The following is a 20,431-nucleotide window of genomic DNA, read 5'->3' as shown; positions in this document are numbered from 1 at the left end:
CCAGTCTTGATTTTGGCTCAGGTTATGATCCCAGGGTCATGGGATCAAACCCTGTGATGCACTCTACGTTGAGTGTGGATCCTCCTTAAGATTCCCTCTTTCTCTCTCTACCCCTCTCCCCCACTCACACTCCCTCTTTCTCTCTCTGAAATAAATAAGATAAAATAAAAAATTGCATTAAATTCTTGAATAAAGTTATAACACCTGTCTTAATGTTTTCATTTCTGCAAATTATTCCTTTTATTTATTTATTTATTTATTTATTTATTTATTTATTTTTTACTTTTTAAAAAATGTTTATTTAATTTAGAGAAAGAGAGAGAGACAGTGTGAGAGGGTAAGGGCAGAGTTAGAGGGAGACACAGAATTGGAAGCAGGCTTCCAGCTCTGTGCTGACAGCTCAGAGAGGCTTGAACTCATGAACTGCGAGATCATGACCTGAGCCGAAGTCGGATGCTTAACCGACTGAGCCACCCAGGTGCCCCTTCTTCTGCTCTTTCTTATTATTGTGCATCACACTTTCCTGCTTCTGGACATCTGGTGAGACTATTGATCAGATGCTGGGTGCTGCGAATATTACATTGTTGAGGGTCTGGATTTTGTGGTCATACTTTAAAGCATGTTGAGATTTATTCTGGTGATGGTTAAGTTACTTTTGTTCATTTTGATTCTGTCAAGTCCTGTTTTTTTTTTTTTTAAGATTTTAAGTAATCTCTACATCCAACATGGGGCTCGAACTCACAACCCTAAGGCCAAGAGTCACGTGCTCTACCTGCAGCCAGGTGCCCCCATCAAGTCCTGTTTTTAGGCTTTGTAAGGGTGGATCTAGGGTGGCCTTTACCCTAGGGATAATCTGCCCTCTCCCCGCCAGGATATGGCCCTTCCAGGTCTGTCCTGAGTGCCCTGACGGAGCAGTGAGGGCACGCCAGTCCGGTGCCCGTGACCTGTGAGGTCTACGGGGGCTCTGGGAGCCGTTCAGCCCACTGCTTCTTCATTGCTCTTCCTGAGCCTTGTGGAGGTTCACTCTGTGTGCACACATGTTAATACTCAGCGAAGTCGTAAGGGAATCTCTTTGCAGATTTCTGGATCTCTCTTTCTGCATGTGCCTCCCCTCTCTGGAACTCTGCCCTCTAACTTTCAGCTGCCTTAGCCTCCCTGAACCCTATCTCTGTTTCCTCAACTCAGCAAGAGACTGCCATGTTCTGGTGGGGACCACTCCATGCACCCCGCCCCCGCCGGCTTCTTGGTCTGAAACATGCCTCCCGGAAGAAAGCCAGGGTGTTCTTAGGGGCTCATATCATTCATTTCTGATCTATCAGGAATCACTGCAGTCTAATGTCTACAAACGGTGGTGTCATTTATTTTGTTTAGTTTTTTTAACCAGTGGGAGGTTAAGTCTGGTCTCAATTACTCCATCACAGACAGAGCAGAAGTCTATTGGTTGATTTTTTTTTAAATTTTTTTTAACGTTTTTTTTAAATTTATTTTTGGGACAGAGAGAGACAGAGCATGAACGGGGGAGGGGCAGAGAGAGAGGGAGACACAGAATCGGAAGCAGGCTCCAGGCTCCGAGCCATCAGCCCAGAGCCTGACGCGGGGCTCGAACTCACGGACCGCGAGATCGTGACCTGGCTGAAGTCGGACGCTCAACCGACTGCGCCACCCAGGCGCCCCTATTGGTTGATTTTGAGCAGAGGAGTAATAGGATATAACTTTTTTTATCTCATCTGATCCTGAATGTGAGGTGGTGGTATCATTCCCATCATTTCCACGGATGAGGAAACTGGGGTTCAGAGGCTGAGCGGTATACCCGCAGTCACGCGGTCTTTAGTGCCGTAGTTCACGCACTTGCCTCTGTGCCAGTGCCGCTCACAAAATATTTCTTGAATTGAACCTTACTTATTCTTCTCTGCAAAGAACTGTAGGCCAGACTGGCCTAGGACGTATCTAGAGTTACGCAGCCACTTGGCAGGTGTGGCATGGGCACACCTAGACCTGGATGTTCTGCCAGTTGCTCAGACCTGAGCTGCGTGTGCAGTTGGTCTTTGCTGTGCCTCAAGGTCAGCACTTGGCACACCTTCTGGCTGGGGGAGGTCAGTGCCTGGGCAGCAAGAGTGAGAGCACCTTTGTGCCTTTCAAACCGGGAGCACTTCTGTCTGCCACTGTGGTCTTTTTTTGTCCGTTGGTTTTTTTTTTTTTTTTTTTTTTTTTTTTTTTAATTTTTTTTCAACGTTTTTTATTTATTTTTGGGACAGAGAGAGACAGAGCATGAACGGGGGAGGGGCAGAGAGAGAGGGAGACACAGAATCGGAAACAGGCTCCAGGCTCCGAGCCATCAGCCCAGAGCCCGACGCGGGGCTCGAACTCACGGACGCGAGATCGTGACCTGGCTGAAGTCGGACGCTCAACCGACTGCGCCACCCAGGCGCCCCGTCCGTTGGTTTTTTAAAACAGTCTTAACCTTTTGCTCATCTTCCCTTCCTGCCGTCTGCATTCTGGCCCCTAAGCATCCTGCCTGTGCATTCATTGCCTTAGAGCCTGCTTTTTGTACCTTTGCAGGGGGACTCAGCTGGTGATTTCTCAGCTTGTTATTATTATTTATTATTATTATTTTTTTAACATTTATTTATTATTGAGAGACAGAGAGACACAAAGCGTGAGCAGGGGAGGGGTAGAGAGAGGGGGAGACACAGAATCCGAAGCAGGCTCCAGGCTCCGAGCCGTCAGCACAGAGCCCGAAGCGGGGCTCGAACTCACAAACTGTGAGATCGTGACCTGAGCCGAAGTCGGTCGCCTAACCGACTGAGCCACCCAGGTGCCCCATGTTATTATTATTTTTAAAGTCAAGACCACCCTGTCAAGATTTCCAGGATCAAGGTGGAATTTAATTTGTAGGGATTTGTCTCAAGCCAGAAAATAGATTTGACCACTGAAAGGGGGTCGGTGTGGGGGTAGGTGTTTGAGGAGTGCTGGGCTCTCCTAAGAGCTGGGCTCGTGAGACTGACGGACCTGCATGTGCCGGGGGACTGAGCTTCTGACAGGTAGACGGCTGCTCAGACCTTTGCTCTTCTTTGAAAGGACACCTAGAGCCGCACGTTAAAGGTGAGTGTCTGTGCTCCCCGTCAGTAAGAGGAAGCACAATGGTCTGGATTCTCCGGGGGTCCTGTTGGTGCTTGAATGGGACAGTTCTTCATGCACTGCTGGACCCAAGCCTCCCAGGCCCCTGTCTTCTAAATGCCAGTGAGATTCCCTGGTCACTGAGACAACCGGAACCACCTCTACAGGGTGTGTGTGTGTGTGTGTGTGTGTGTGTGTGTGAGAGTGAGTGTGTGTTTAAGAGAGAGAGCATGCCCACAAACTGGGGAGAGGGGGAGGGAGAGAAAGAGACAGGGAGAGAATGAATCCCAAGCAGGCTTCACGCTCAGCACAGAGCACGGCATGGGGTTCGACCCCACGACACTGGGATCATGACCTGACCCGAAACCAAGAGTTGGACACTCAACCGACCGAGCCACCCAGGTGCCCCACCTCCACACATTTTCAAATTCCTCTCTGGGGTGTGTGGGGGGTGTTTCTGCCCTGGGGTTGAGAATCCCTGGACCATAGCATTGCACCCTGGGAGTAGGCCAGGTTTGTGTTAAGTTGCAGGTGAAATGTTTCAGGAGTGGCCACGTGTCCTGCTGTGGTCCTCTGCTTGCTTCTTCTGTGCGCATGTATATGAAGTGGTTCCTTTGTTTTCATGTCTTAAGTTAAAAGAAAAAAACCTGAGGTATTTATTGGGCGCAGGTGATATTTTAAGTGCCGAAGATCAGCCTTCCGTAAGATGGTAAAGTGCCTGCCTTTAAGAAGTTAAAAATCTAGTGGGAATAGATAGATAGTAAACTAGTAATCCAGTGAAGGATTTCGGGTGGTATTATCAAGGAAATCCATACGGAGAGTGGTAAGGATGAAGGCTGTTTTGGTCATCAAGAAACAGTGTTCTTTAGGAACCTGTTGAGAATGAGCAGTGGGGGGTGAGCCGTTGTAGACTGCAGATATTTCAACACAAACTGGAGTATCATCTCGAATATAATCAGTATTGGGCCATTCCTAGACGGGTGAGGAGCCCCCTGTGAGTTCACTGATAAGGTCTGACAGACCTCAGTACCACTGTGAGTTGGAATAGGGTGTGGGGAAATCTGGCTCCTCCTTGCAGTTCTGAGACTAAGCCTGGAGCCCTGGCTTTGGTGTGCTGAGACCCCAGAAGGCTCTGCAAGTCAAGACTTGAGGAATTTGGAGAGTGCTGCTATTCAGCCTCCTTGATAGGGGTACGCACACACAACACGGGTTCTTAAATGCTTTGAATGCCTGGAAGAATCTATAAGGAACCAGCGTCAGTGGTGGTTCCCCCAAGGAAGAGGGGAGTGTTGGAGAGTTAGAATGAGAGAGAAGCTTTCTTTTTAAAAATTTTAACATTCATGTATTTTTTAAGTGGAATACGCTTCCTTGGCTCACAGTGTAAAAACGTACAAAAGGGTATATGATGAAAGAGACTTAGCACCGTATACCGTTTTCCCTCTGGCAAATGCTAGCTAGTCAAGAGGTGAACTCATTTTTTTTTTTTAATTTTTTTTTCAACGTTTATTTATTTTTGGGACAGAGAGAGACAGAGCATGAACGGGGGAGGGGCAGAGAGAGAGGGAGACACAGAATCGGAAACAGGCTCCAGGCTCTGAGCCATCAGCCCAGAGCCTGACGCGGGGCTCGAACTCCCGGACCGCGAGATCGTGACCTGGCTGAAGTCGGACGCTTAACTGACTGCGCCACCCAGGCGCCCCAAGAGGTGAACTCATTTTAAGGGAAGTTCCGTAGTGATCATGATTCATAGTGATTCCTTGTATTTTAGGAAGAAGAAAGCTGTGGATTAAGTCAGAATGAGGCTTCCTAAATATTAAAGCTGTTTGAGTTAGTTTTGTCGAGTCAAATAACCCACATTATTATATGTGGGGGTAGCATTAAGAGTGTTGCTTAACGAAATGTGATCCAAACAAAACTCGATCATTTTATTTTCTTTAATTTAAATTAAAAAAATTTCTAAGTGTATTTATTTTGAGAGAAAGAAAGGGAGTGTGTGTGTATGCTAGCATGCTAGGGAGGGGCAGAGAGAGAGAGAGAATCCCAAGCAGGTCCTCTCTGCACCGTCAGTGCAGAGACCCATGTGGGGCTCAAAACTGCTAACTGTGAAATTACGACCTGAGCCAAAGTCAAAATTGAGTCAGGACACTGAACCAACTGAGTCACCCAGGCACGCCCCCCTGCCCCCCCCCCCCCCCGTTTTTTTTTTTTTAAAGTAGGCCCCATGTCCAGTGCGGAGCCCAATGCAGGGCTCGAACTCACAAAATCGTGAGATCGTGGCCTGCATCGAAATCAAGAAAGAGCCAGACACTTAACTGAGCCACTCAGGTGCCCCCAAAACTCAATTATTATTTAAAAAATATTTTTTTTCTTTATTCTTGAGAGAGAGAGAGGGTGTGATCAGGGGAGGAGCAGAGAGAGAGAGAGAGAGAGAGAGAGAGAGAGAGAGAGAGACACAGAATCTGAAGCAGGCTCCCGGCTCTGAGCTGTCCGCACAGAGCCCGACATGGGGGTCGAACTCACGAACCGCGAGATCATGTCCTGAGCTGAAGTCGCACGCTCAACTGACTGAGCCCCCCAGCTGCCCCAAAACTCAATTATTTTAAGTAGAATGGTTCAAATCCCTTTAGTACCAGTTGCTAGCTGGGTCATCACAGGCATGCTATTTATTTATCTCCTTTGCCTCTGTTTCCTCATCAGCAATAATTTCATACATTTATTGTAGAATTACATGAAGAAAGAGGTAAATAAATGTTAGCACTTAATATTTGCCAAATGGAGTGAAGGAAAGCCCTCAGGAAGATAATGAACTTTACTCTGTAATCCATTCGGTTGAGTGAGAACCATTCTACTCTTTGTTGCCTTTCGTTCATTCAGCAAATATCTGTGGAAGGCCTAATCTGTGCCTCATACTGCTCTGGGCCCCGGGGATACAGTGAGCAACACACACAGACAGTTTTTGCCCCTGTGGAGTTCATAATCTAGTGTGGGACACAGACATCAGTCAGATAATCACACAAGTAAAATTGCACTTCTTCTCAGTCCTTGAAAGAGAGGTGGATGGCGTTAGGATAGAATAGGGAGATTTGACCCTGTCGTGGATGTCAGAGAATGCTTCCCCAAGGAAGTGACTTAGCCAAGTGGAACTGTCAGAGGCTCGGTCAGGGATAGCATGTGCAAAGGCCCGTGTGTCTGTTGGGCAGAGCTGGGCAGTGTGTGTCACACAGACCTGAGTTGCAGTCAGTGGATGTGAGGCCTTGGCAGTCACACAGAGAAGGTTTTCTGTATTAGGGCTGCTGTTGGTAGCTGTTTCCTGGGGTGGTTGGGGAGGGGGCGGTGAGATCTGATTCTTACTGTTTTGGAACGATAGTCCGTCTGCAGCGTGGGAAATGAATTAGAAGAGAGCCAGCAAGGATGTGGGTGCACTGATGCGAAGGGTATTGGAGTGGTCCAGGCAGGGGATTTTGGAAGCTTTGGCCCAAGTGATGACGGCAGAAGTAGAGAGAAGCGGATGGACTGATTGCATGGATATTTAGGAAGGAATATGGGCAGGACTTGATAATGCGTTAGCTCTGGTGAGTGGTGGAGAAAGCTATCAAGAATGGCCTTTTGGACTCCAGTTTGTATATTTTGGTGGAAGGTTGTGCCCTTGGCTCAGGCAGGGAATACTGGAAGAGGACACGTGTGACAGAGGGAGAGGATTATGAATCCTGTTAAGGGACTTGTTGAGTCCAGAGGAGGCTGGGAGGCAGGTGGACGTAGATCTAAATGCAGGTTATCGCTGCTGCGAGCAGGGAGGGGGGAAGGAGGAAGGGAAAGCGTGCTCAGGTTCCCGGAGACTTTCTACTTGGTTTCATGCAGGCTGACCTTGCCCTGGGACTTTGGATGAGGAGCTAGAGTCCTTCTCCCAGCCAGAGTCCTTGCCACTGTGCTGTGTGCCAGCTGCACAGTGGCAGCTGGTTGTGAGGAAATCTTTGGAGATCCTCTGTGGACTGGACTCTTTCCTCTCCCACCTTCTGTGGTTTTTTTTTCCCCCCGAGGAGGCCTGGCACTTGGCATCTGAACGAGCTGGGAGAAGTATAGAGGCTGGCGGCTGGCTCCCGAGACCCACCGATTCGCTGCACTTGTCTGGATATTATCTGTAGACAATTGGAAATTGGCTTGAACATCAGTAACAGTAAACTAATCATAACTCTCAAATTGCTTGTTTTATTCTTTGGGAGATTTGTGAGTTTCCTCCGAGTCTGTCTCTGTCTCTCCCTTTCTGTAAATTTGGCTAGACCATCGGCCCCGCGTTGAAGGTACATGTGAGCATGAGGCAAATGTGAGATCCAGAGAGGGGAGAGGGTCCCAGACTAGAGCCAGGCTGAGAACCCCATGCTGCCTGCCTGCCGCTTGGTCTGTCAGCCTGGCACTGCCTGGCACTGGCTTCGTTACAAAACTGATTCAAGCTTGGCTGTCTTTACTCCTGTGGATTGGTGTCCTCAGTGACAGGTGATAAATAAGAACCATGTCCAGAGTTTCTTCGCTTCCTGGTTCCAAGTAGATGCTGGGAGAAAATCCTGAGTGTGGGCCACTGGGGCCCCCTTGTGGCTGGATCTGGTTCTCCACTTTCGCTCTGCTCTTTCCCTATAAGGCGGGAAGATGGCAAAAGGGAAGTTTTGCTCTCTCGTAAAGCCTTTCCTCTGGATTTGCTATTTCTGTGGATCTCATGATAGTCCCCGGCCCTTGCTGCTCAGCTGTTGATCTTGGGCCCTCTTAAGCCAAACCTAGCCTTCTTCTTGGGATGCTGTGACAGTGAACCCAGAAGCAGTCTGTTCTCGTTTACTGCCTACCTCAGACTCCATGGGCTACTTCTTTCCAGGTAGGGCACTGCAGAACACTGTACAGTCTGAGAAGCTGGTGGGAAATAGGAGGAACAGGTGTTGGTGTGTGTTGCTGGAGAATGAAGTATCTGTGGCTTTTTGATGTCCATGGGGTGGCACTGTGATCTTATTTTTGTTTCTATTTTTTCTTTGCAGCCAAGCTCTACTCCAGGAGGTGAAAATGTGGTGCCTCGAGAGCCTCTGGTAAGTACCCAAGATATACAGTATCATTTCCTAATAATTAAAATGCTGTGTGAGTATGGAGAAACCTATGATCCTGGAGTTTTGCATCCTTCAGTGTCCCTTCAAAAGTAGGTATTATATGGAGACTAACTTAATGGCCTTTGACTTCTGACTTCTTCTCTGGCTTGCAGGATTTAGTGAGCTGTCTCCTTACTAAAACCTGGTCTTTTCTGGAAGGGAAAGCATCCACCCCATGGGGTGGTGCACCACTTTGTTTGTTGCTGACCAGTAGTAACTAGTGGGATGCCTGAAACCTTTGGAGGTGGAGCTGGGACTAGGTTCCGAAGGTAGCTTTCTTCACAAAGTGCTTTTGCTCTGGTTGTCTGAGCCCCAGTCCCTGCCAGTGCACCCCATTTTCATTCTATAGTTTGCATTGCAGGGCCTGCCGCGAATCCTGTTCGTTGGGTCGTTGGGTCGTAAGACCTGTTCTGTAGCAGCTTGATAAGTTTCATGGAGGGCCGGCTTTGAGAGCTTTGCCTTTGTTTGGTGATAGCAAGCTGCAGGATGTACACCCAGCCTGCGTGTCACAGGCCTGCTTTTCTTCCCTCTCCTCCAGCAGTAGTGGGAGGAAGTGATGTGAGGTCTTAGCTGGCGTGAACAGGCCTGAATTGTAGCCCGTTCCTAGCTTCCCGAGGCAGAAGGGGAGTTGGATTTGGCTGAGCTGTAGAAAGACCAGGGTGACGCAAGCCCTGCTGGGGCTGATTCAGGGAAGCACTGCCACCGTCCTGTGACCTACTGTTATCGCGTCAGCTCCCTTCCCACTGCACCCCGCGATGGCTTCCTTTCACTCTTCTGGTCTTGCCTGGGTTTGTCTGGAGGTCAGGGTGGTATGAAGGCCAGAGGCTTCAGGCTTCTCCTTGCCAGGCCCATAGATCAGGAGCTTGAGTGTCCCCCCGGGGCCTGTCAGTGCCCCGCAGGCTAGAGTTGTGGCTGGTTTTGGACTCGTGTCCAAACTGAACGCTTGTCCTCGACAGTCCTTTACTTCTCAGGCTCCTTTCACATTTTTCTCTACTGACTTAACTGGCGATCACCGGTGGAGGGACTGGTCCTTCTCTTGAAGCGCAATGGGGTAAACCCTCGGGGGTTCTTTCTAGCAGGGAGCCCTAAGCCGCGGGCAGCCTCGCTGATTTCTGGGTATTTGGAGCCCTGCAGCCCCTTGGCCCCGCTGACGTTTCTGTGCACTGCTCTTTTCCTGCTGTCTGCTGCATCTGCTTGGTGGTTGGTTGTATTTTTATTTCTTTCTTTTCGGGGAGGCCCTGAGCAGTCTTCAAACCCTAGTAGCCTGTGATCGTCCAGAGTTCAGACTCATTCTCTCCAGGCCAACTCTACAATTACCTTATATTTAATTAATATTTTTTTCCCTTCTTTACGTACTTGCTGCATAATTGCTCAGAGGAAAGAAAACACATAGCAGCAATTTATATATATATAAAAAAAAAACAATAATTAAAAAAAACACCCCGAAATAAACTCCCATCTCATTTGGGCTGATCCTATGAGTTGGGTAATTAGGGCCCTATTAAAAGGTAGACCCTTTCTGCTTCCCTTCTTTTTTTTTTTTTTTATTAATTTTTTTATATTAAACTCCCACAGTCTCTCAGTCATGCCCTTATTGCTTTTGGCCAACCATTTGCAGCAGCCTGATTAAATGAGGGCACCAGCCGAGTTGTATGGTCTTGTGTGAGCTGCTTCTGCCTCTTGAGAGTGGAGGTGGGAGGGTGCCAGGCAGAGGGGCCCGCCAAGGACCAGCAAGGACTCATGTGGCGGGTCGGGGTACAGGACTTTGAGCTGGCAGCAGGCTGGGTGAGAGTCACAGGGCACTGGCGAAGGGATGAGGTGGTCTCCCCCACCCACAGAAGACTCCCAGCACTGCCTGAGCCCCGTTTCCACAGGGCAGGCTTCTCAGGTGTGTGCATTAGCCGTCGTCTCTTGGATGCTCAGGAGGAACAGACAGCTGAAGGATAAAACTGAGCCTTCTTCCGTAATTTATGCATTTTATTGGGGAAGAAAAGGCATTTGTACACATGAAACAATTAGCAGACAGTACAAGACCATATATAATTTTAGCAAACAGTACAAAATCGCATGTAATTTGGTGCAGAATTGCCTGGCTGGGAGTCTAAGAGCCCTCATTATTCAGAGAAGGAAGAGTTCTGGCTGGGGTATACTTAGGGATGGTTTCTGTGAAACTTGAAGCCAGGTCTTGAGGAATAGGATTTTCCAGTGTTGGGGGAACACCCTGCTAAGTGGTTTTTGTTTTTGTTTTTGTTTTTGTTTTTTTTTAAAAAAAAAATTTTTTTTCAACGTTTATTTATTTTTGGGACAGAGAGAGACAGAGCATGAACGGGGGAGGGGCAGAGAGAGAGGGAAAAGCACACAGAATCGGAAACAGGCTCCAGGCTCTGAACCATCAGCCCAGAGCCTGACGCGGGCTCGAACTCCCGGACCGCGAGATCGTGACCTGGCTGAAGTCGGACGCTTAACCGACTGCGCCACCCAGGCGCCCCTGTTTTTGTTTTTAACTGAGAGCACGTTTTCCACGAAATTCTTTCGTGGAAGCTGCCGGTTCTTCTCTACACTAAAAGGGCTAACTAAGCATGGGATGCTGAAGGCATATAATCTTATTCTTTGTCTTCAGAAGTAGATGATCACTTTGGAATAATTTTTCCCTTTATTAGAAAAGTGAGTTAATGACACACGAGGCTCCGTGGAGTGATCAGTACAGCGCAGATGACATTGACAGGTGACATTCGGGTGTCTGCATTATTATTTTGCTTTTATCTGCTAGAGAAGGAGGACCCGATCTTCAGGTTTGCCCTCTCTGGACCATAAAAACTGTCTTGTGATTTTGGTGGTGAGGAATATTGTCTTGTCATCTCTTAAATGACACATTTGTGTTTTTAGCCATCCCCTTGTCTGGATTCCACCCAGGTAGTGACTGTGTTACCTTCTCTTGCTCCTCAGTACTCCTCGTCCCCCATTAAAGAACTCACCCCGGCAATCCCGGCCGTATTAGCAAGAGAGTTGCTCTATGATGTCGTAATGTTTTCAGGGCTGGAGATTGGTGAACAGACCGGTCTTGATAAATTTTGTAAACTCCCAGTTGAAATGTCCGTATTATTGATGATAAAACTATGCCAAAGTTAAAATGGCTGATGGCTTTTTCTTCTTTATACTTTCTTCCCTGAGCTTTGCCTCCTAGGGCAAGGAGTTTTGACAGTCCTCCAGAATATTGACCTCCAGCTCCCCAGCCCCTGCCCCCGACCTGTTGAAAACCTTCTGTTAAGGCCTGAATTTTCTCAACACCTGTGTGGGCATGTGCTCGGGGCCGGAGTCAGGTCCCTGTACCGCTCTTGCAGGATCAAGCCCCACCTGGCCGATGGGTCTCTAAATGGGTGGACGTTTGTTTGCATGGACTAACTTGGTTCCTGCCTTGCCGGGGTACAGAAACTAGGGTTAAGTAATCGTCTGAGAGCCTTTTTAGTCATATGAGCTGTGGTTGTTTCAAGTGAGCAATAAATGAGGTTTTGTTTGCCTGTTGCTCGCTGGTTTCAACACGACGTCTTCAATATCTAGCAACCCTACAGCTCACCTGCTTTATGCAATGCTTACACATTTGGGTTGAGCTAGCATTTTGGCTTTTTGTTCTTTGACACTGCGTTCTTCCTAATGGATGAGTCTCCTGACCTCCTTTCTTCCTCTGACTTGTAGGTATAGTTTTTTTGTTCTGATTTGTTTTTTTGGTATATATCCTTTCCCCGCATCCCTCCACCCCCGTAGTCCCAAACTACATAACTTTATTATTATTATTATTTTTAATGTTTATGTATTTATGTTGAGAGAGAGAGAGAGAGAGAGAGAGAGACAGAGCGTGAGTGGGGGAAGGAGCAGAGAGAGAGGGAGACACAGAATCTGAAGCAGGCTCCAGGCCCTGAGCTGTCAGCACAGAGCCTGACGCGGGGCTTGAACTGACCTGCAAGATCGTGACCTGAGCTGTAGTCAGATGCTCAACCGACTGAGCCACCCAGGCGCCCCAGGATTCACTTTTAAAGCTAAGTAAGTAGAGCAGATTTCAGATCATCCCTATAATGTCACCGCACTCACCTGTATCCAGACAGATGTCCCTGAATGGAAATCACAGCTCACTTGAGTAAACCTAGCTCAGCATAGAAATCAACCACTAGAGATCCTTAAAATAATAATGCTTAATACTTTAGATCTGCCATATTTATTTATTTTTCCTGAAAAAAAAAAAAGACAATTTCCTGAAATCTCTTAATGGGCTAGTTTTATTACCCATGTGCTTGTGAAACACCTTCATGAATACAATATTAAAATCAAGTTTGGGGCGCTTGGCTGGCTTAGTAGAGCATGTGACTCTCGCTCTTAGGGTTGTAAGTTCGAGCCCCACATCGGGTGTAGAAATTACTTAAAAATAAAATCTTTTTTTTTTTTTTTAACAATTTTTTTTAACGTTTATTTATTTTTGAGACAGGGAGAGACAGCATGAACAGGGGAGGGTCAGAGAGAGAGGGAGACACAGAATTTGAAGCAGGCTCCAGGCTCTGAGCTGTCAGCACAGAGCCCGATGCGGGGCTTGAACTCACGGACCTCGAGATCATGACCTGAGCCGAAGTCGGCCACTTAACCGACTGAGCCACCCAGGTGCCCCTAAAAATAAAATCTTTAATGCGAATGTCATCCTTCAGAATGAAGCGTCTCTCTGCAAAAATAAATAAACTGAAAAAAGAGAAAAAAAAGTGAATCTTCTGCAGATTTTGGTACTTAAACCATTAATAGCAACTCATGCCAGGGAGGGGAGGACGCCTCACAAATACTGCTGAGAAACTTGGGACTGAAATCAGTTGTCTACTGCAGGGCGGGGCTGGTGGGACACGTCTCTGATGCTGCCTTCATCCTGTGAGCCGACCTGAGGCCTGGCGCTGTTCAGATAGGGCAGGTGCTGGGCTCTCCTCCTTCTCCACTCCCCTCCCGTCAGCAGTAGAGATGCATATACGAAGCAAACGCTACTTTTGTTTTTAAACACTGACCCCTGCCCCTTGTTGGGAGGGTGCCAGAGAGTCCCACAGGCCCTGGTGGGGAGGAAGCTGATGAGAATCCGAAGAGGTGGATGAACTTGAGAACAGCCTCATTCCAGCTCTGGGTGGCTTGTCTCTAATCTCTAGGCCACTTACTGATTTTGAAATTACTGTCTCTTCCTACTTCGTCCTTCCTGTTCTAGATGGGGTTTATTGAATAGACTAGGTGGGGCCCTCTAAGTTCTTTCCTCTTCCAGGTAAATGAAGAGGTGGGTTTGTTTTCTTTTTTTTTTCTTTCCAGTTTTAAGGTATCCTTTTACAAATAATTATTAGATGAATCGAAACTCTGAGGAGTAATAATTAAGGAAATGGAATTTGAAATGGTTATTCATCTTTGTTTATACTTTGGGTTCCCGGCTTGCACGGTAATACTTGCTATTTGTTAGAGTTCCTGCAGTCAGAGGCCCTGACTGTTGGATGACCAACCAGGCAAGTGTCCTTACTTTAGAGACCTGGGAACCGAGGAGCCCAGCACCCACGTGCCTTTCGCAGAGCCGCAGCGCAATGGGGCGAGTTTGGGCTGTAATCTTGTCACCCAGGTGGTTCTTCCAGAAGGAAAGGCCGAGTTTGCTCCCTGTCTCCTGGGGATAGTCTCCACGTTCTTCAGGTGCCCTTAGTAATTGCTGAGGAGGGTTAAAGGAAGCTCTTGTTTGGGCGGAGGGACGTTCAGAGGGTTTTCTTTTACTTAAAATCAATCATTATCTTATTTGAAAGACTTTTCACTTAAAAGTGTTTTTTTGTTGTTGTTGGTTTTGTGTGTTTGTTTGTTTTAAGTGCGACTTAAAAGGTGGGTATTCCGTGTGGCAAACTCAGGAGATCTCCCACGAGTCCCTGGTTTGAGAACCTCTGGATGTCACGTCGCGCTGAGGACAGCCACGTGCCCGCCGTTTTCCAGGATAATTTCAGTTTAAAATATTTTAGCACATTCTCAAACCATGCAGACCAATTTGGGTTTGAAAAATACGACCTTGTAGTTAATCCCACTTCGGTGCTCGGAGAAGCCGCAGGAAGATGAAGTGGTGCTTTGCAGAAGGACGTGTTTGCCGCCCTTCCTTCTTCCCTCCCAGCCCTGCTTTCTTTTATGGTTTGTAGTTATAAGCAAGATTTATGCTTGTTGCTCCACAAATCTTCTCCCTGCCATTATGAGTTTGTCTGAACAGTCTAGAGATAGGGCCGACACTGAGTGATTCTTGAGGTAAATCTACCCGGGGGCGCTCTCTGACGCTTGGAGTCACAGAGGAGCTAACTCATAGCCCCCAGTGGATCGGATAAATTGCCCCTGTCGAGAAAAAGACGTGCTGCCACCCTTGTGACCTCCTGCCTTAGCAGCATCCCTGGTGGCACAGGGGCCTGTGTGTGCTTATAAAGTCTGTGGGGTGGCGCTCTGGGCCAGCAGTCACACCCCTCACCCAGAAGTGTCCATCCAGAGGCCTTTCTCTCTCTCTCTCTCTCTCTCTCTCTCTCTGGCCGGTTGGGCCACAGCGAGAGGGTCTCTGGGGCAGGGCAGCTTTCTCCAGCCTGGTGGGGAGGAGCTGCCAACAGGATCAGGCACGCAAGTTGATTATTTGTATGAATGGTTTCGTTTTTCCACAGTTCCCTGCGGATGGAGTTTGATGGAGAAGAGGAAAAAGTAGACAACGTCTGTTAAACGTCGTTTCTCCCCCTTCCTTCTGCTTTCCTTTTGCCACATCCTTGGGGCTCGTGTGTACTTTTGCGAGTCATTTCAAATCTCTTGTCGCATGAAGGGGCGGCAGCATCAATAAATACATAATTTTTTTTTTTAAGTGTCAAGAGCCCGCATTAGACACACTCCCCGAAGGGACTGGCTCGCTGCTGTGGCACCGTGGAAGCTCCCGGAGGAGGCCCTGGGTGCTCTGAACCGACGGGCTCCCCGGCCGGTCACACCCACACCCACGCCCATTCTGCAGACCCACGTTGGCTCGCCCCGAACCTGTGCGTGCCCGGTTGTACTTGGTAGTGAATGAGGCAGTTTTGTTAAATATGCCGGAAGCGGGTGAAATGCAGAAGTGAACAGAGGGAGCTACAAATACAGAGAGGTTTATGAACATAAATGAGAGAAGAGGGTTCGGTAAAAGCCAGGCTGAATGCTTTGGTAAATGTGAATTGCAGATAGAATGTCTTTTCAGGTGAGAGCGAGATGACAGTTAAACTGGGGAAGACCATAAAAATCTCGAAGTATTCAGTGCTTTGATTTGCGTTGCTAGTGCCTTTAAGTTCTCGCTTTGCTTTAGAAATTGTGAAGGGTGTGTCGTGGGTGGGGTTTATGCAAGAAAGGCGTCTGGGAACATCAGTCTGTGGGCCCACACTCAAAGAAAAGGTCTTGGCTCCACATCAAAAGATTAGCAAATGACTGTACGTTTATAGGTTTTAAGTTAATGTAAAATGTTTAAGGTATATAGGGTAGGCTCCACTTTGAATGATTCCCGGCCTTAACTGATTTTTCGATTAACTGACCAATTACCAGCGCTGATGACCGAGGTCAGGAGGGCTTCCCCTGCGTCATCTGCTGGCCTTGGCGCCGGTTTCTTTATTTTTGTTAGTGAGAACTACTCTTTTCCTCGGTTTACAGCGAGGAAACAAGCCCAGGGCCATCGGTGTTGCAAGGGGCGGGACTGGGATTTAAGTGCAACGATGTTGAGCTCTGGGGCACACACACGGGAGCAGGGGGAGCAGGTCCGGAGGGCAGGCGGGGACAGCCCGGGGGGACAGCCCGCTGACCTTGCCTCCGCCTCCAGCCAGGGCGCTCAGGAGGGGCCTGGGCCCGGTTCAGGGGCTGCCTGGTGAGTCTGTGCTGTCTCTGAAGCTGCTGCTTTCGTGCGCTCCCTGGTTGGAGTCTTTTGTATGCTTCTGAGCTGTTGAAAAGGCACCTATTAATTTATCACAGGTGATGTGGGCCTCCTCGTGCTGGAGGAGGCGTCTGCACCCATGTACCTCACTAATGACAGGTTACAGGATCGAGGCGAGATAATAGGATCTTTTCATCTGTGTCGCTAGAGCAGAGTGCGGTGTCCCTGGTAGCTTCTAGGGGGCAGCAGCTGCTTGCTGTTTTCCCTCCTGCTGGAGGAGGAAAGGTTCCACAATTGAGCAGTTTGCTTCTGACTCGGGCTGAGCAGGTCTTCAGGGAGTCACCTGAATCCGCATAAGTGAAGAGACTGCAGGATCCAGGAAATTCCATCCCTGCTTTCTCTGCCCCCTCAGGTAGATCCTGTATCTGCGTCCCCACCGGCACCCACAAATCCCTCACTGTCAGAGTTAACAGCAGAGTTCGCTGGCTTTGAAGATAAGAGTCACAGAGATGTCTTTAAGAGAGTGAAATCTTTTTGTCAGATCTTGCTTGTTGCCATTGATAACCCTCTCTAATCACGTGTAGATGTTTTGAAATGTTCCCCTGTGGGCATGTGTCTTTACTCTGCTGGGAACATGACTGTCCTATGGTTGATTACCTGTTCTTCCTCTCGCTGCTTCCCTCTGCTCCCCTCCCCCCGCAAGCCCGTCTCGCACAGGTTTCTTTAGGTTCTAAATGACTCACCGCACCGGCACATTGAAGGGGAAACTTTGGATTTGCCAGTTCTTTGAGACTTTGGGGCCCAGGCCTGACATATGGCCAACTCGTGCCTTGTTGAAGTGAGTAACTAGCACCCAGCCTCCCACAAGCCCGTATTTCACCATGGCCCTGGCTCTCAGATCTTCTTCCAGTTGTGTGGCTGAGGCCAAGTGACGAAAAGGAGAAGGGTTGGTTGCAGGCAGAACCGGATGGTTGCAGTACACACCGAGAAGCAAATTGGCCACGACATTTCAGCCCTGGGAGGTTTATTTAGGATTAGCTAAGAATTCTCAGCCCTGACTCCACGGTGGGAGGAGCCGCTGACTGATGGCCGCTCTTGGGGCTCTGCGAGCTTGCGGGCTTTCGTCCCCGAGGACCCCAGAGGGGACCTGGGGAAGGGTGGGAGTTTCCATTCCAGCCCTGAGAGTGGCTTTCCTCAGAGACAAAGGCATGCCTCTTCGCCCCACCTCTCCAGCTCGTTCTCCGTTGTCGATCTGAAAAATGGCAGTTAATAGAATCTGCTAATGAACAGAAGAAAACTAGACATAGTGGCAAGTCATTTGACAGTGAAGTGGCTTATAACTTCTGTTTATCAAGTGATTACAATTATTGTTACTTCTGTCGGATCTTTGAAGAATCCATCCTGGTCTCCAGAGCCCCACTTATGTGGCATTTTCTGTCTTTCTTTGTAGTGCCTAGAAATAACTTTATTCCGGTGAAATCCAGATCTGTAGTCCTCCCCCTGGCCCCAGCCCTCCCAGCTCCACTCTCTTCCCCCTTCTGCTTCTCTTCCGTTACGTCAGCGGGCTCCATCAGGTGGGGGTATCCCCCACTGACCAGACTGGCAGAGCTAATGCCGGCTGGAGGGATGCTGTGGTGTTTGTTTTTGCAGTTCCTGGATTTGGTTTAATGTACAATTGATTTTTTTAATGTATTTAATCATTTTTTTCTTACCTCATAAGGATTAACCTGCACAAACCTCATTTTATCCTAAGTGTGGCTTTGGGAGGAAGGGAGAAGAAAATTGAGTTTCTCTAGCTTATTTTATTCTTTCTCTTTTTATTTTCCGAATGGCTTTTCCTGCCGAAGCAGCTCCGTAAAATACAATGTATTTTAGTGGCCATTACTTACTCATTACTAACTGGTCTCTCCTGCTTCCCTTTGTCTGTGAACTAAATACAGGGGGCCTAAAGATAATTGGTAGCTCCATCACAGACTCACCAATTACAGATCAACAGGGAAGACGGCCCAGTGATGGCTTGTGGTTGGCACTGGCTGCCCGCCCAGCAAATGTGAGTTATCACTCTGTATCTGCCACCGAGCTGGGCTCGACTAGATCAGTCCTTTCCTAATTTTGTACCTTGGCTTTCCCCATTGCTTTGCCCGGCCTCCCTGATTTACAAATACAAACTTCGTTTTATCTATCTCTGTGTGCGGTTCTCGTGTCCATCTTGTTCTTCCTGAGTTCCTGCTTCTCGGTCATGTCTGTGAAGTATCAACATAGGTCTTGTTTCTATTTTTCTCTGCGGTTCCCTCTGGGCCTACGATGGTTCGGTGGCAGGCGGCAGATAAAAGATGCACTTGCAATGAGCGGTTTTCTGTAGTTTTGTCTGCTGAGTCCAAGTAAAGGCGAGTCTTTGTGGGTGCCCACTTTAGCCCCCTTTTCGAGTGTTTGTCTGATTTATGTTACGGGAGGCACTGGGGGCGGGAGCGTGGGGAGGTTGTATCTCACCGTTAGGCTGCCGAGCTCTGGTGTCAGGCTGTTAGGGGCAGACGTAGCACAGGAGACCCTGTGTTGTATGGCCGGAATTCCAAGCAGAGTGCATGGTCTGTTTGTTTGTTTCCTGGGCATTTGGCACCCAGGCACCTTGCTAATCCCTCTCTGGGATGGGCAGATATCCTTGCAGCGCCGCTGTGGGCAGGAAGTAGGCACTCAGTACATATTTGTGGAGTGTGTGTGTGTGTGTGTGTGTGTGTGCGTGTGCTCACTTTGGTAGATGGTGATGATGAGCTGGGGAACTGGAGCGCACAGTTGCTGCCCGGCTCCTGCCTGGGGACTCAGGGTGCAAGGTTCCCACTGGTGCATACGTACACGGGTGTGTAGCGTATCATTGCCACGTAAGCAACATCAAGCGGGCATTTTATGACAGGGAACATCAGAGGAAACATTACAGCTGAGACCTTTATAGCCTTTCCATTATTATGGTTTAAATCTTGACAGTCTTTATTCGCAGTGACACTGGGACCGGCGAAGACCGTGCTCACTCCCACCTCCCCGTCCGCTCCCCACATCCTGTTCGGTCGCTGTGAGAGGCATCGTGAGTGTGCAGGCCTCAGAGCCACTTTGCAGTTTGTCTAGAAACAGCCCCTTTTGACTCAGAAGTTGGAAACCAGATGACTCACCGTTCTATTTGTTTTATTGCAACTGTCGTTTCGTAAAATGCCCTGAAAGCTCTTTGCATCTTTCTTTCTCATTTTGTTCCCTCCGTGTCCTCTGTCGTCTTTTCTCTCTTGCCTCTCCTTTCTCCTTTCCTTCCGTAATTCGTTTCTCTTTCATTACTCTCTCTTTCTCTCTCTTTCCCTCCCTTCCTGCCTCCCCTCCGCCTTCTGAGAACCGTCATGGCAGTTGAAGCGACCTTGGCTCACATCATGCCGCGCGCTCTCCAGCCACCTGACTGAGTTTTTGTGTGGACCTTAGACTTGGAAACAAACGTCCGTGCACACCGGAGTTTATAAAGCACTCATTGGCGTCCGCTCTGGAAGCTAAGCGCCATGTCATATCGTAACAGCTACTCACCTTTTGTGAATCTGCGTTTGGCACACTTGTGGGTACATCCCAGGTCTCCCCACGTATCCATCTCCGCCCTTGTGGCTGCCGCGATCACAGGGGGACTGACAGCACTAGGATTTCCCAAGATGGACCGGAGAACCGAGTGCCAGGATCCCTCAACAAAATGCTGATTGCCCTGAGAGGGCCTCCGTCAAGCATGCTAACCTTTTCGCCGCTCCTGAGATGCCTTTAACTGGAATTCCTGAAGTAGAGAGCACCTGCTGAGTCTTAATGGCTTAGGTGGGATGTGGGGATCTAAATTTTTAAGGACTTGAGCTCTCAAACCAGGACTTGCAGGATCTTTTTTTTTCCGGCGGTTTCTGACACTGTGGCACTTGACTGAGTCACCTGATTGATGACATGAGCATCACTGGGTGTTCAACACCTGGCCAGGGAAACAGGGACCCTCGGCGGATTTCCCCAAAGGATGGCAGACAGATTGTGGAATTTTAATGAAGGCGGGGCGGGTCCCTCACGTTCATCTGCTTTGGAGCATAACAGAATCCCAGCATTAACTTCAGGAGTGTCGGCTGGAAACCTGCACTCGTGCCAGTGGTTATAGTCCACGTTTGTCGAATCTATAAATCCACCAGAACTAATTATAGAAGTAGCTAGTTAGAATGAAAAAGAGTGATAACTTCAAATGCCTGGGAACCTCTCTGAATCCAACACTCCTTGCTGTTTTTCTTTTTCTTTTTAAAGGCTTTTGGGCTAT

At 48.5% G+C, this 20,431-nt stretch overlaps 1 protein-coding gene across 1 annotated transcript in view; it reads left to right on the top strand.

Annotated features, from left to right (window-relative positions):
• Positions 1 to 20,431, top strand: part of PEX14 (peroxisomal biogenesis factor 14) — a 146,284-nt gene that overhangs the window by 15,243 nt on the left and 110,610 nt on the right. Inside the window, exon 2 of the mRNA XM_047870730.1 lies at positions 8,136 to 8,183. Coding sequence (XP_047726686.1) covers positions 8,136 to 8,183 — 48 coding nt within the window. The remainder of the gene's footprint in view (positions 1 to 8,135; positions 8,184 to 20,431) is intronic.

The sequence above is a fragment of the Prionailurus viverrinus genome, chromosome C1 (genome assembly GCF_022837055.1).
Source record: "Prionailurus viverrinus isolate Anna chromosome C1, UM_Priviv_1.0, whole genome shotgun sequence".
NCBI lineage: Eukaryota > Metazoa > Chordata > Mammalia > Carnivora > Felidae > Prionailurus > Prionailurus viverrinus.
The sequence above is the reverse complement of the archived record's forward strand: the minus strand, read 5'-3'. Positions and strand labels throughout refer to the sequence as shown.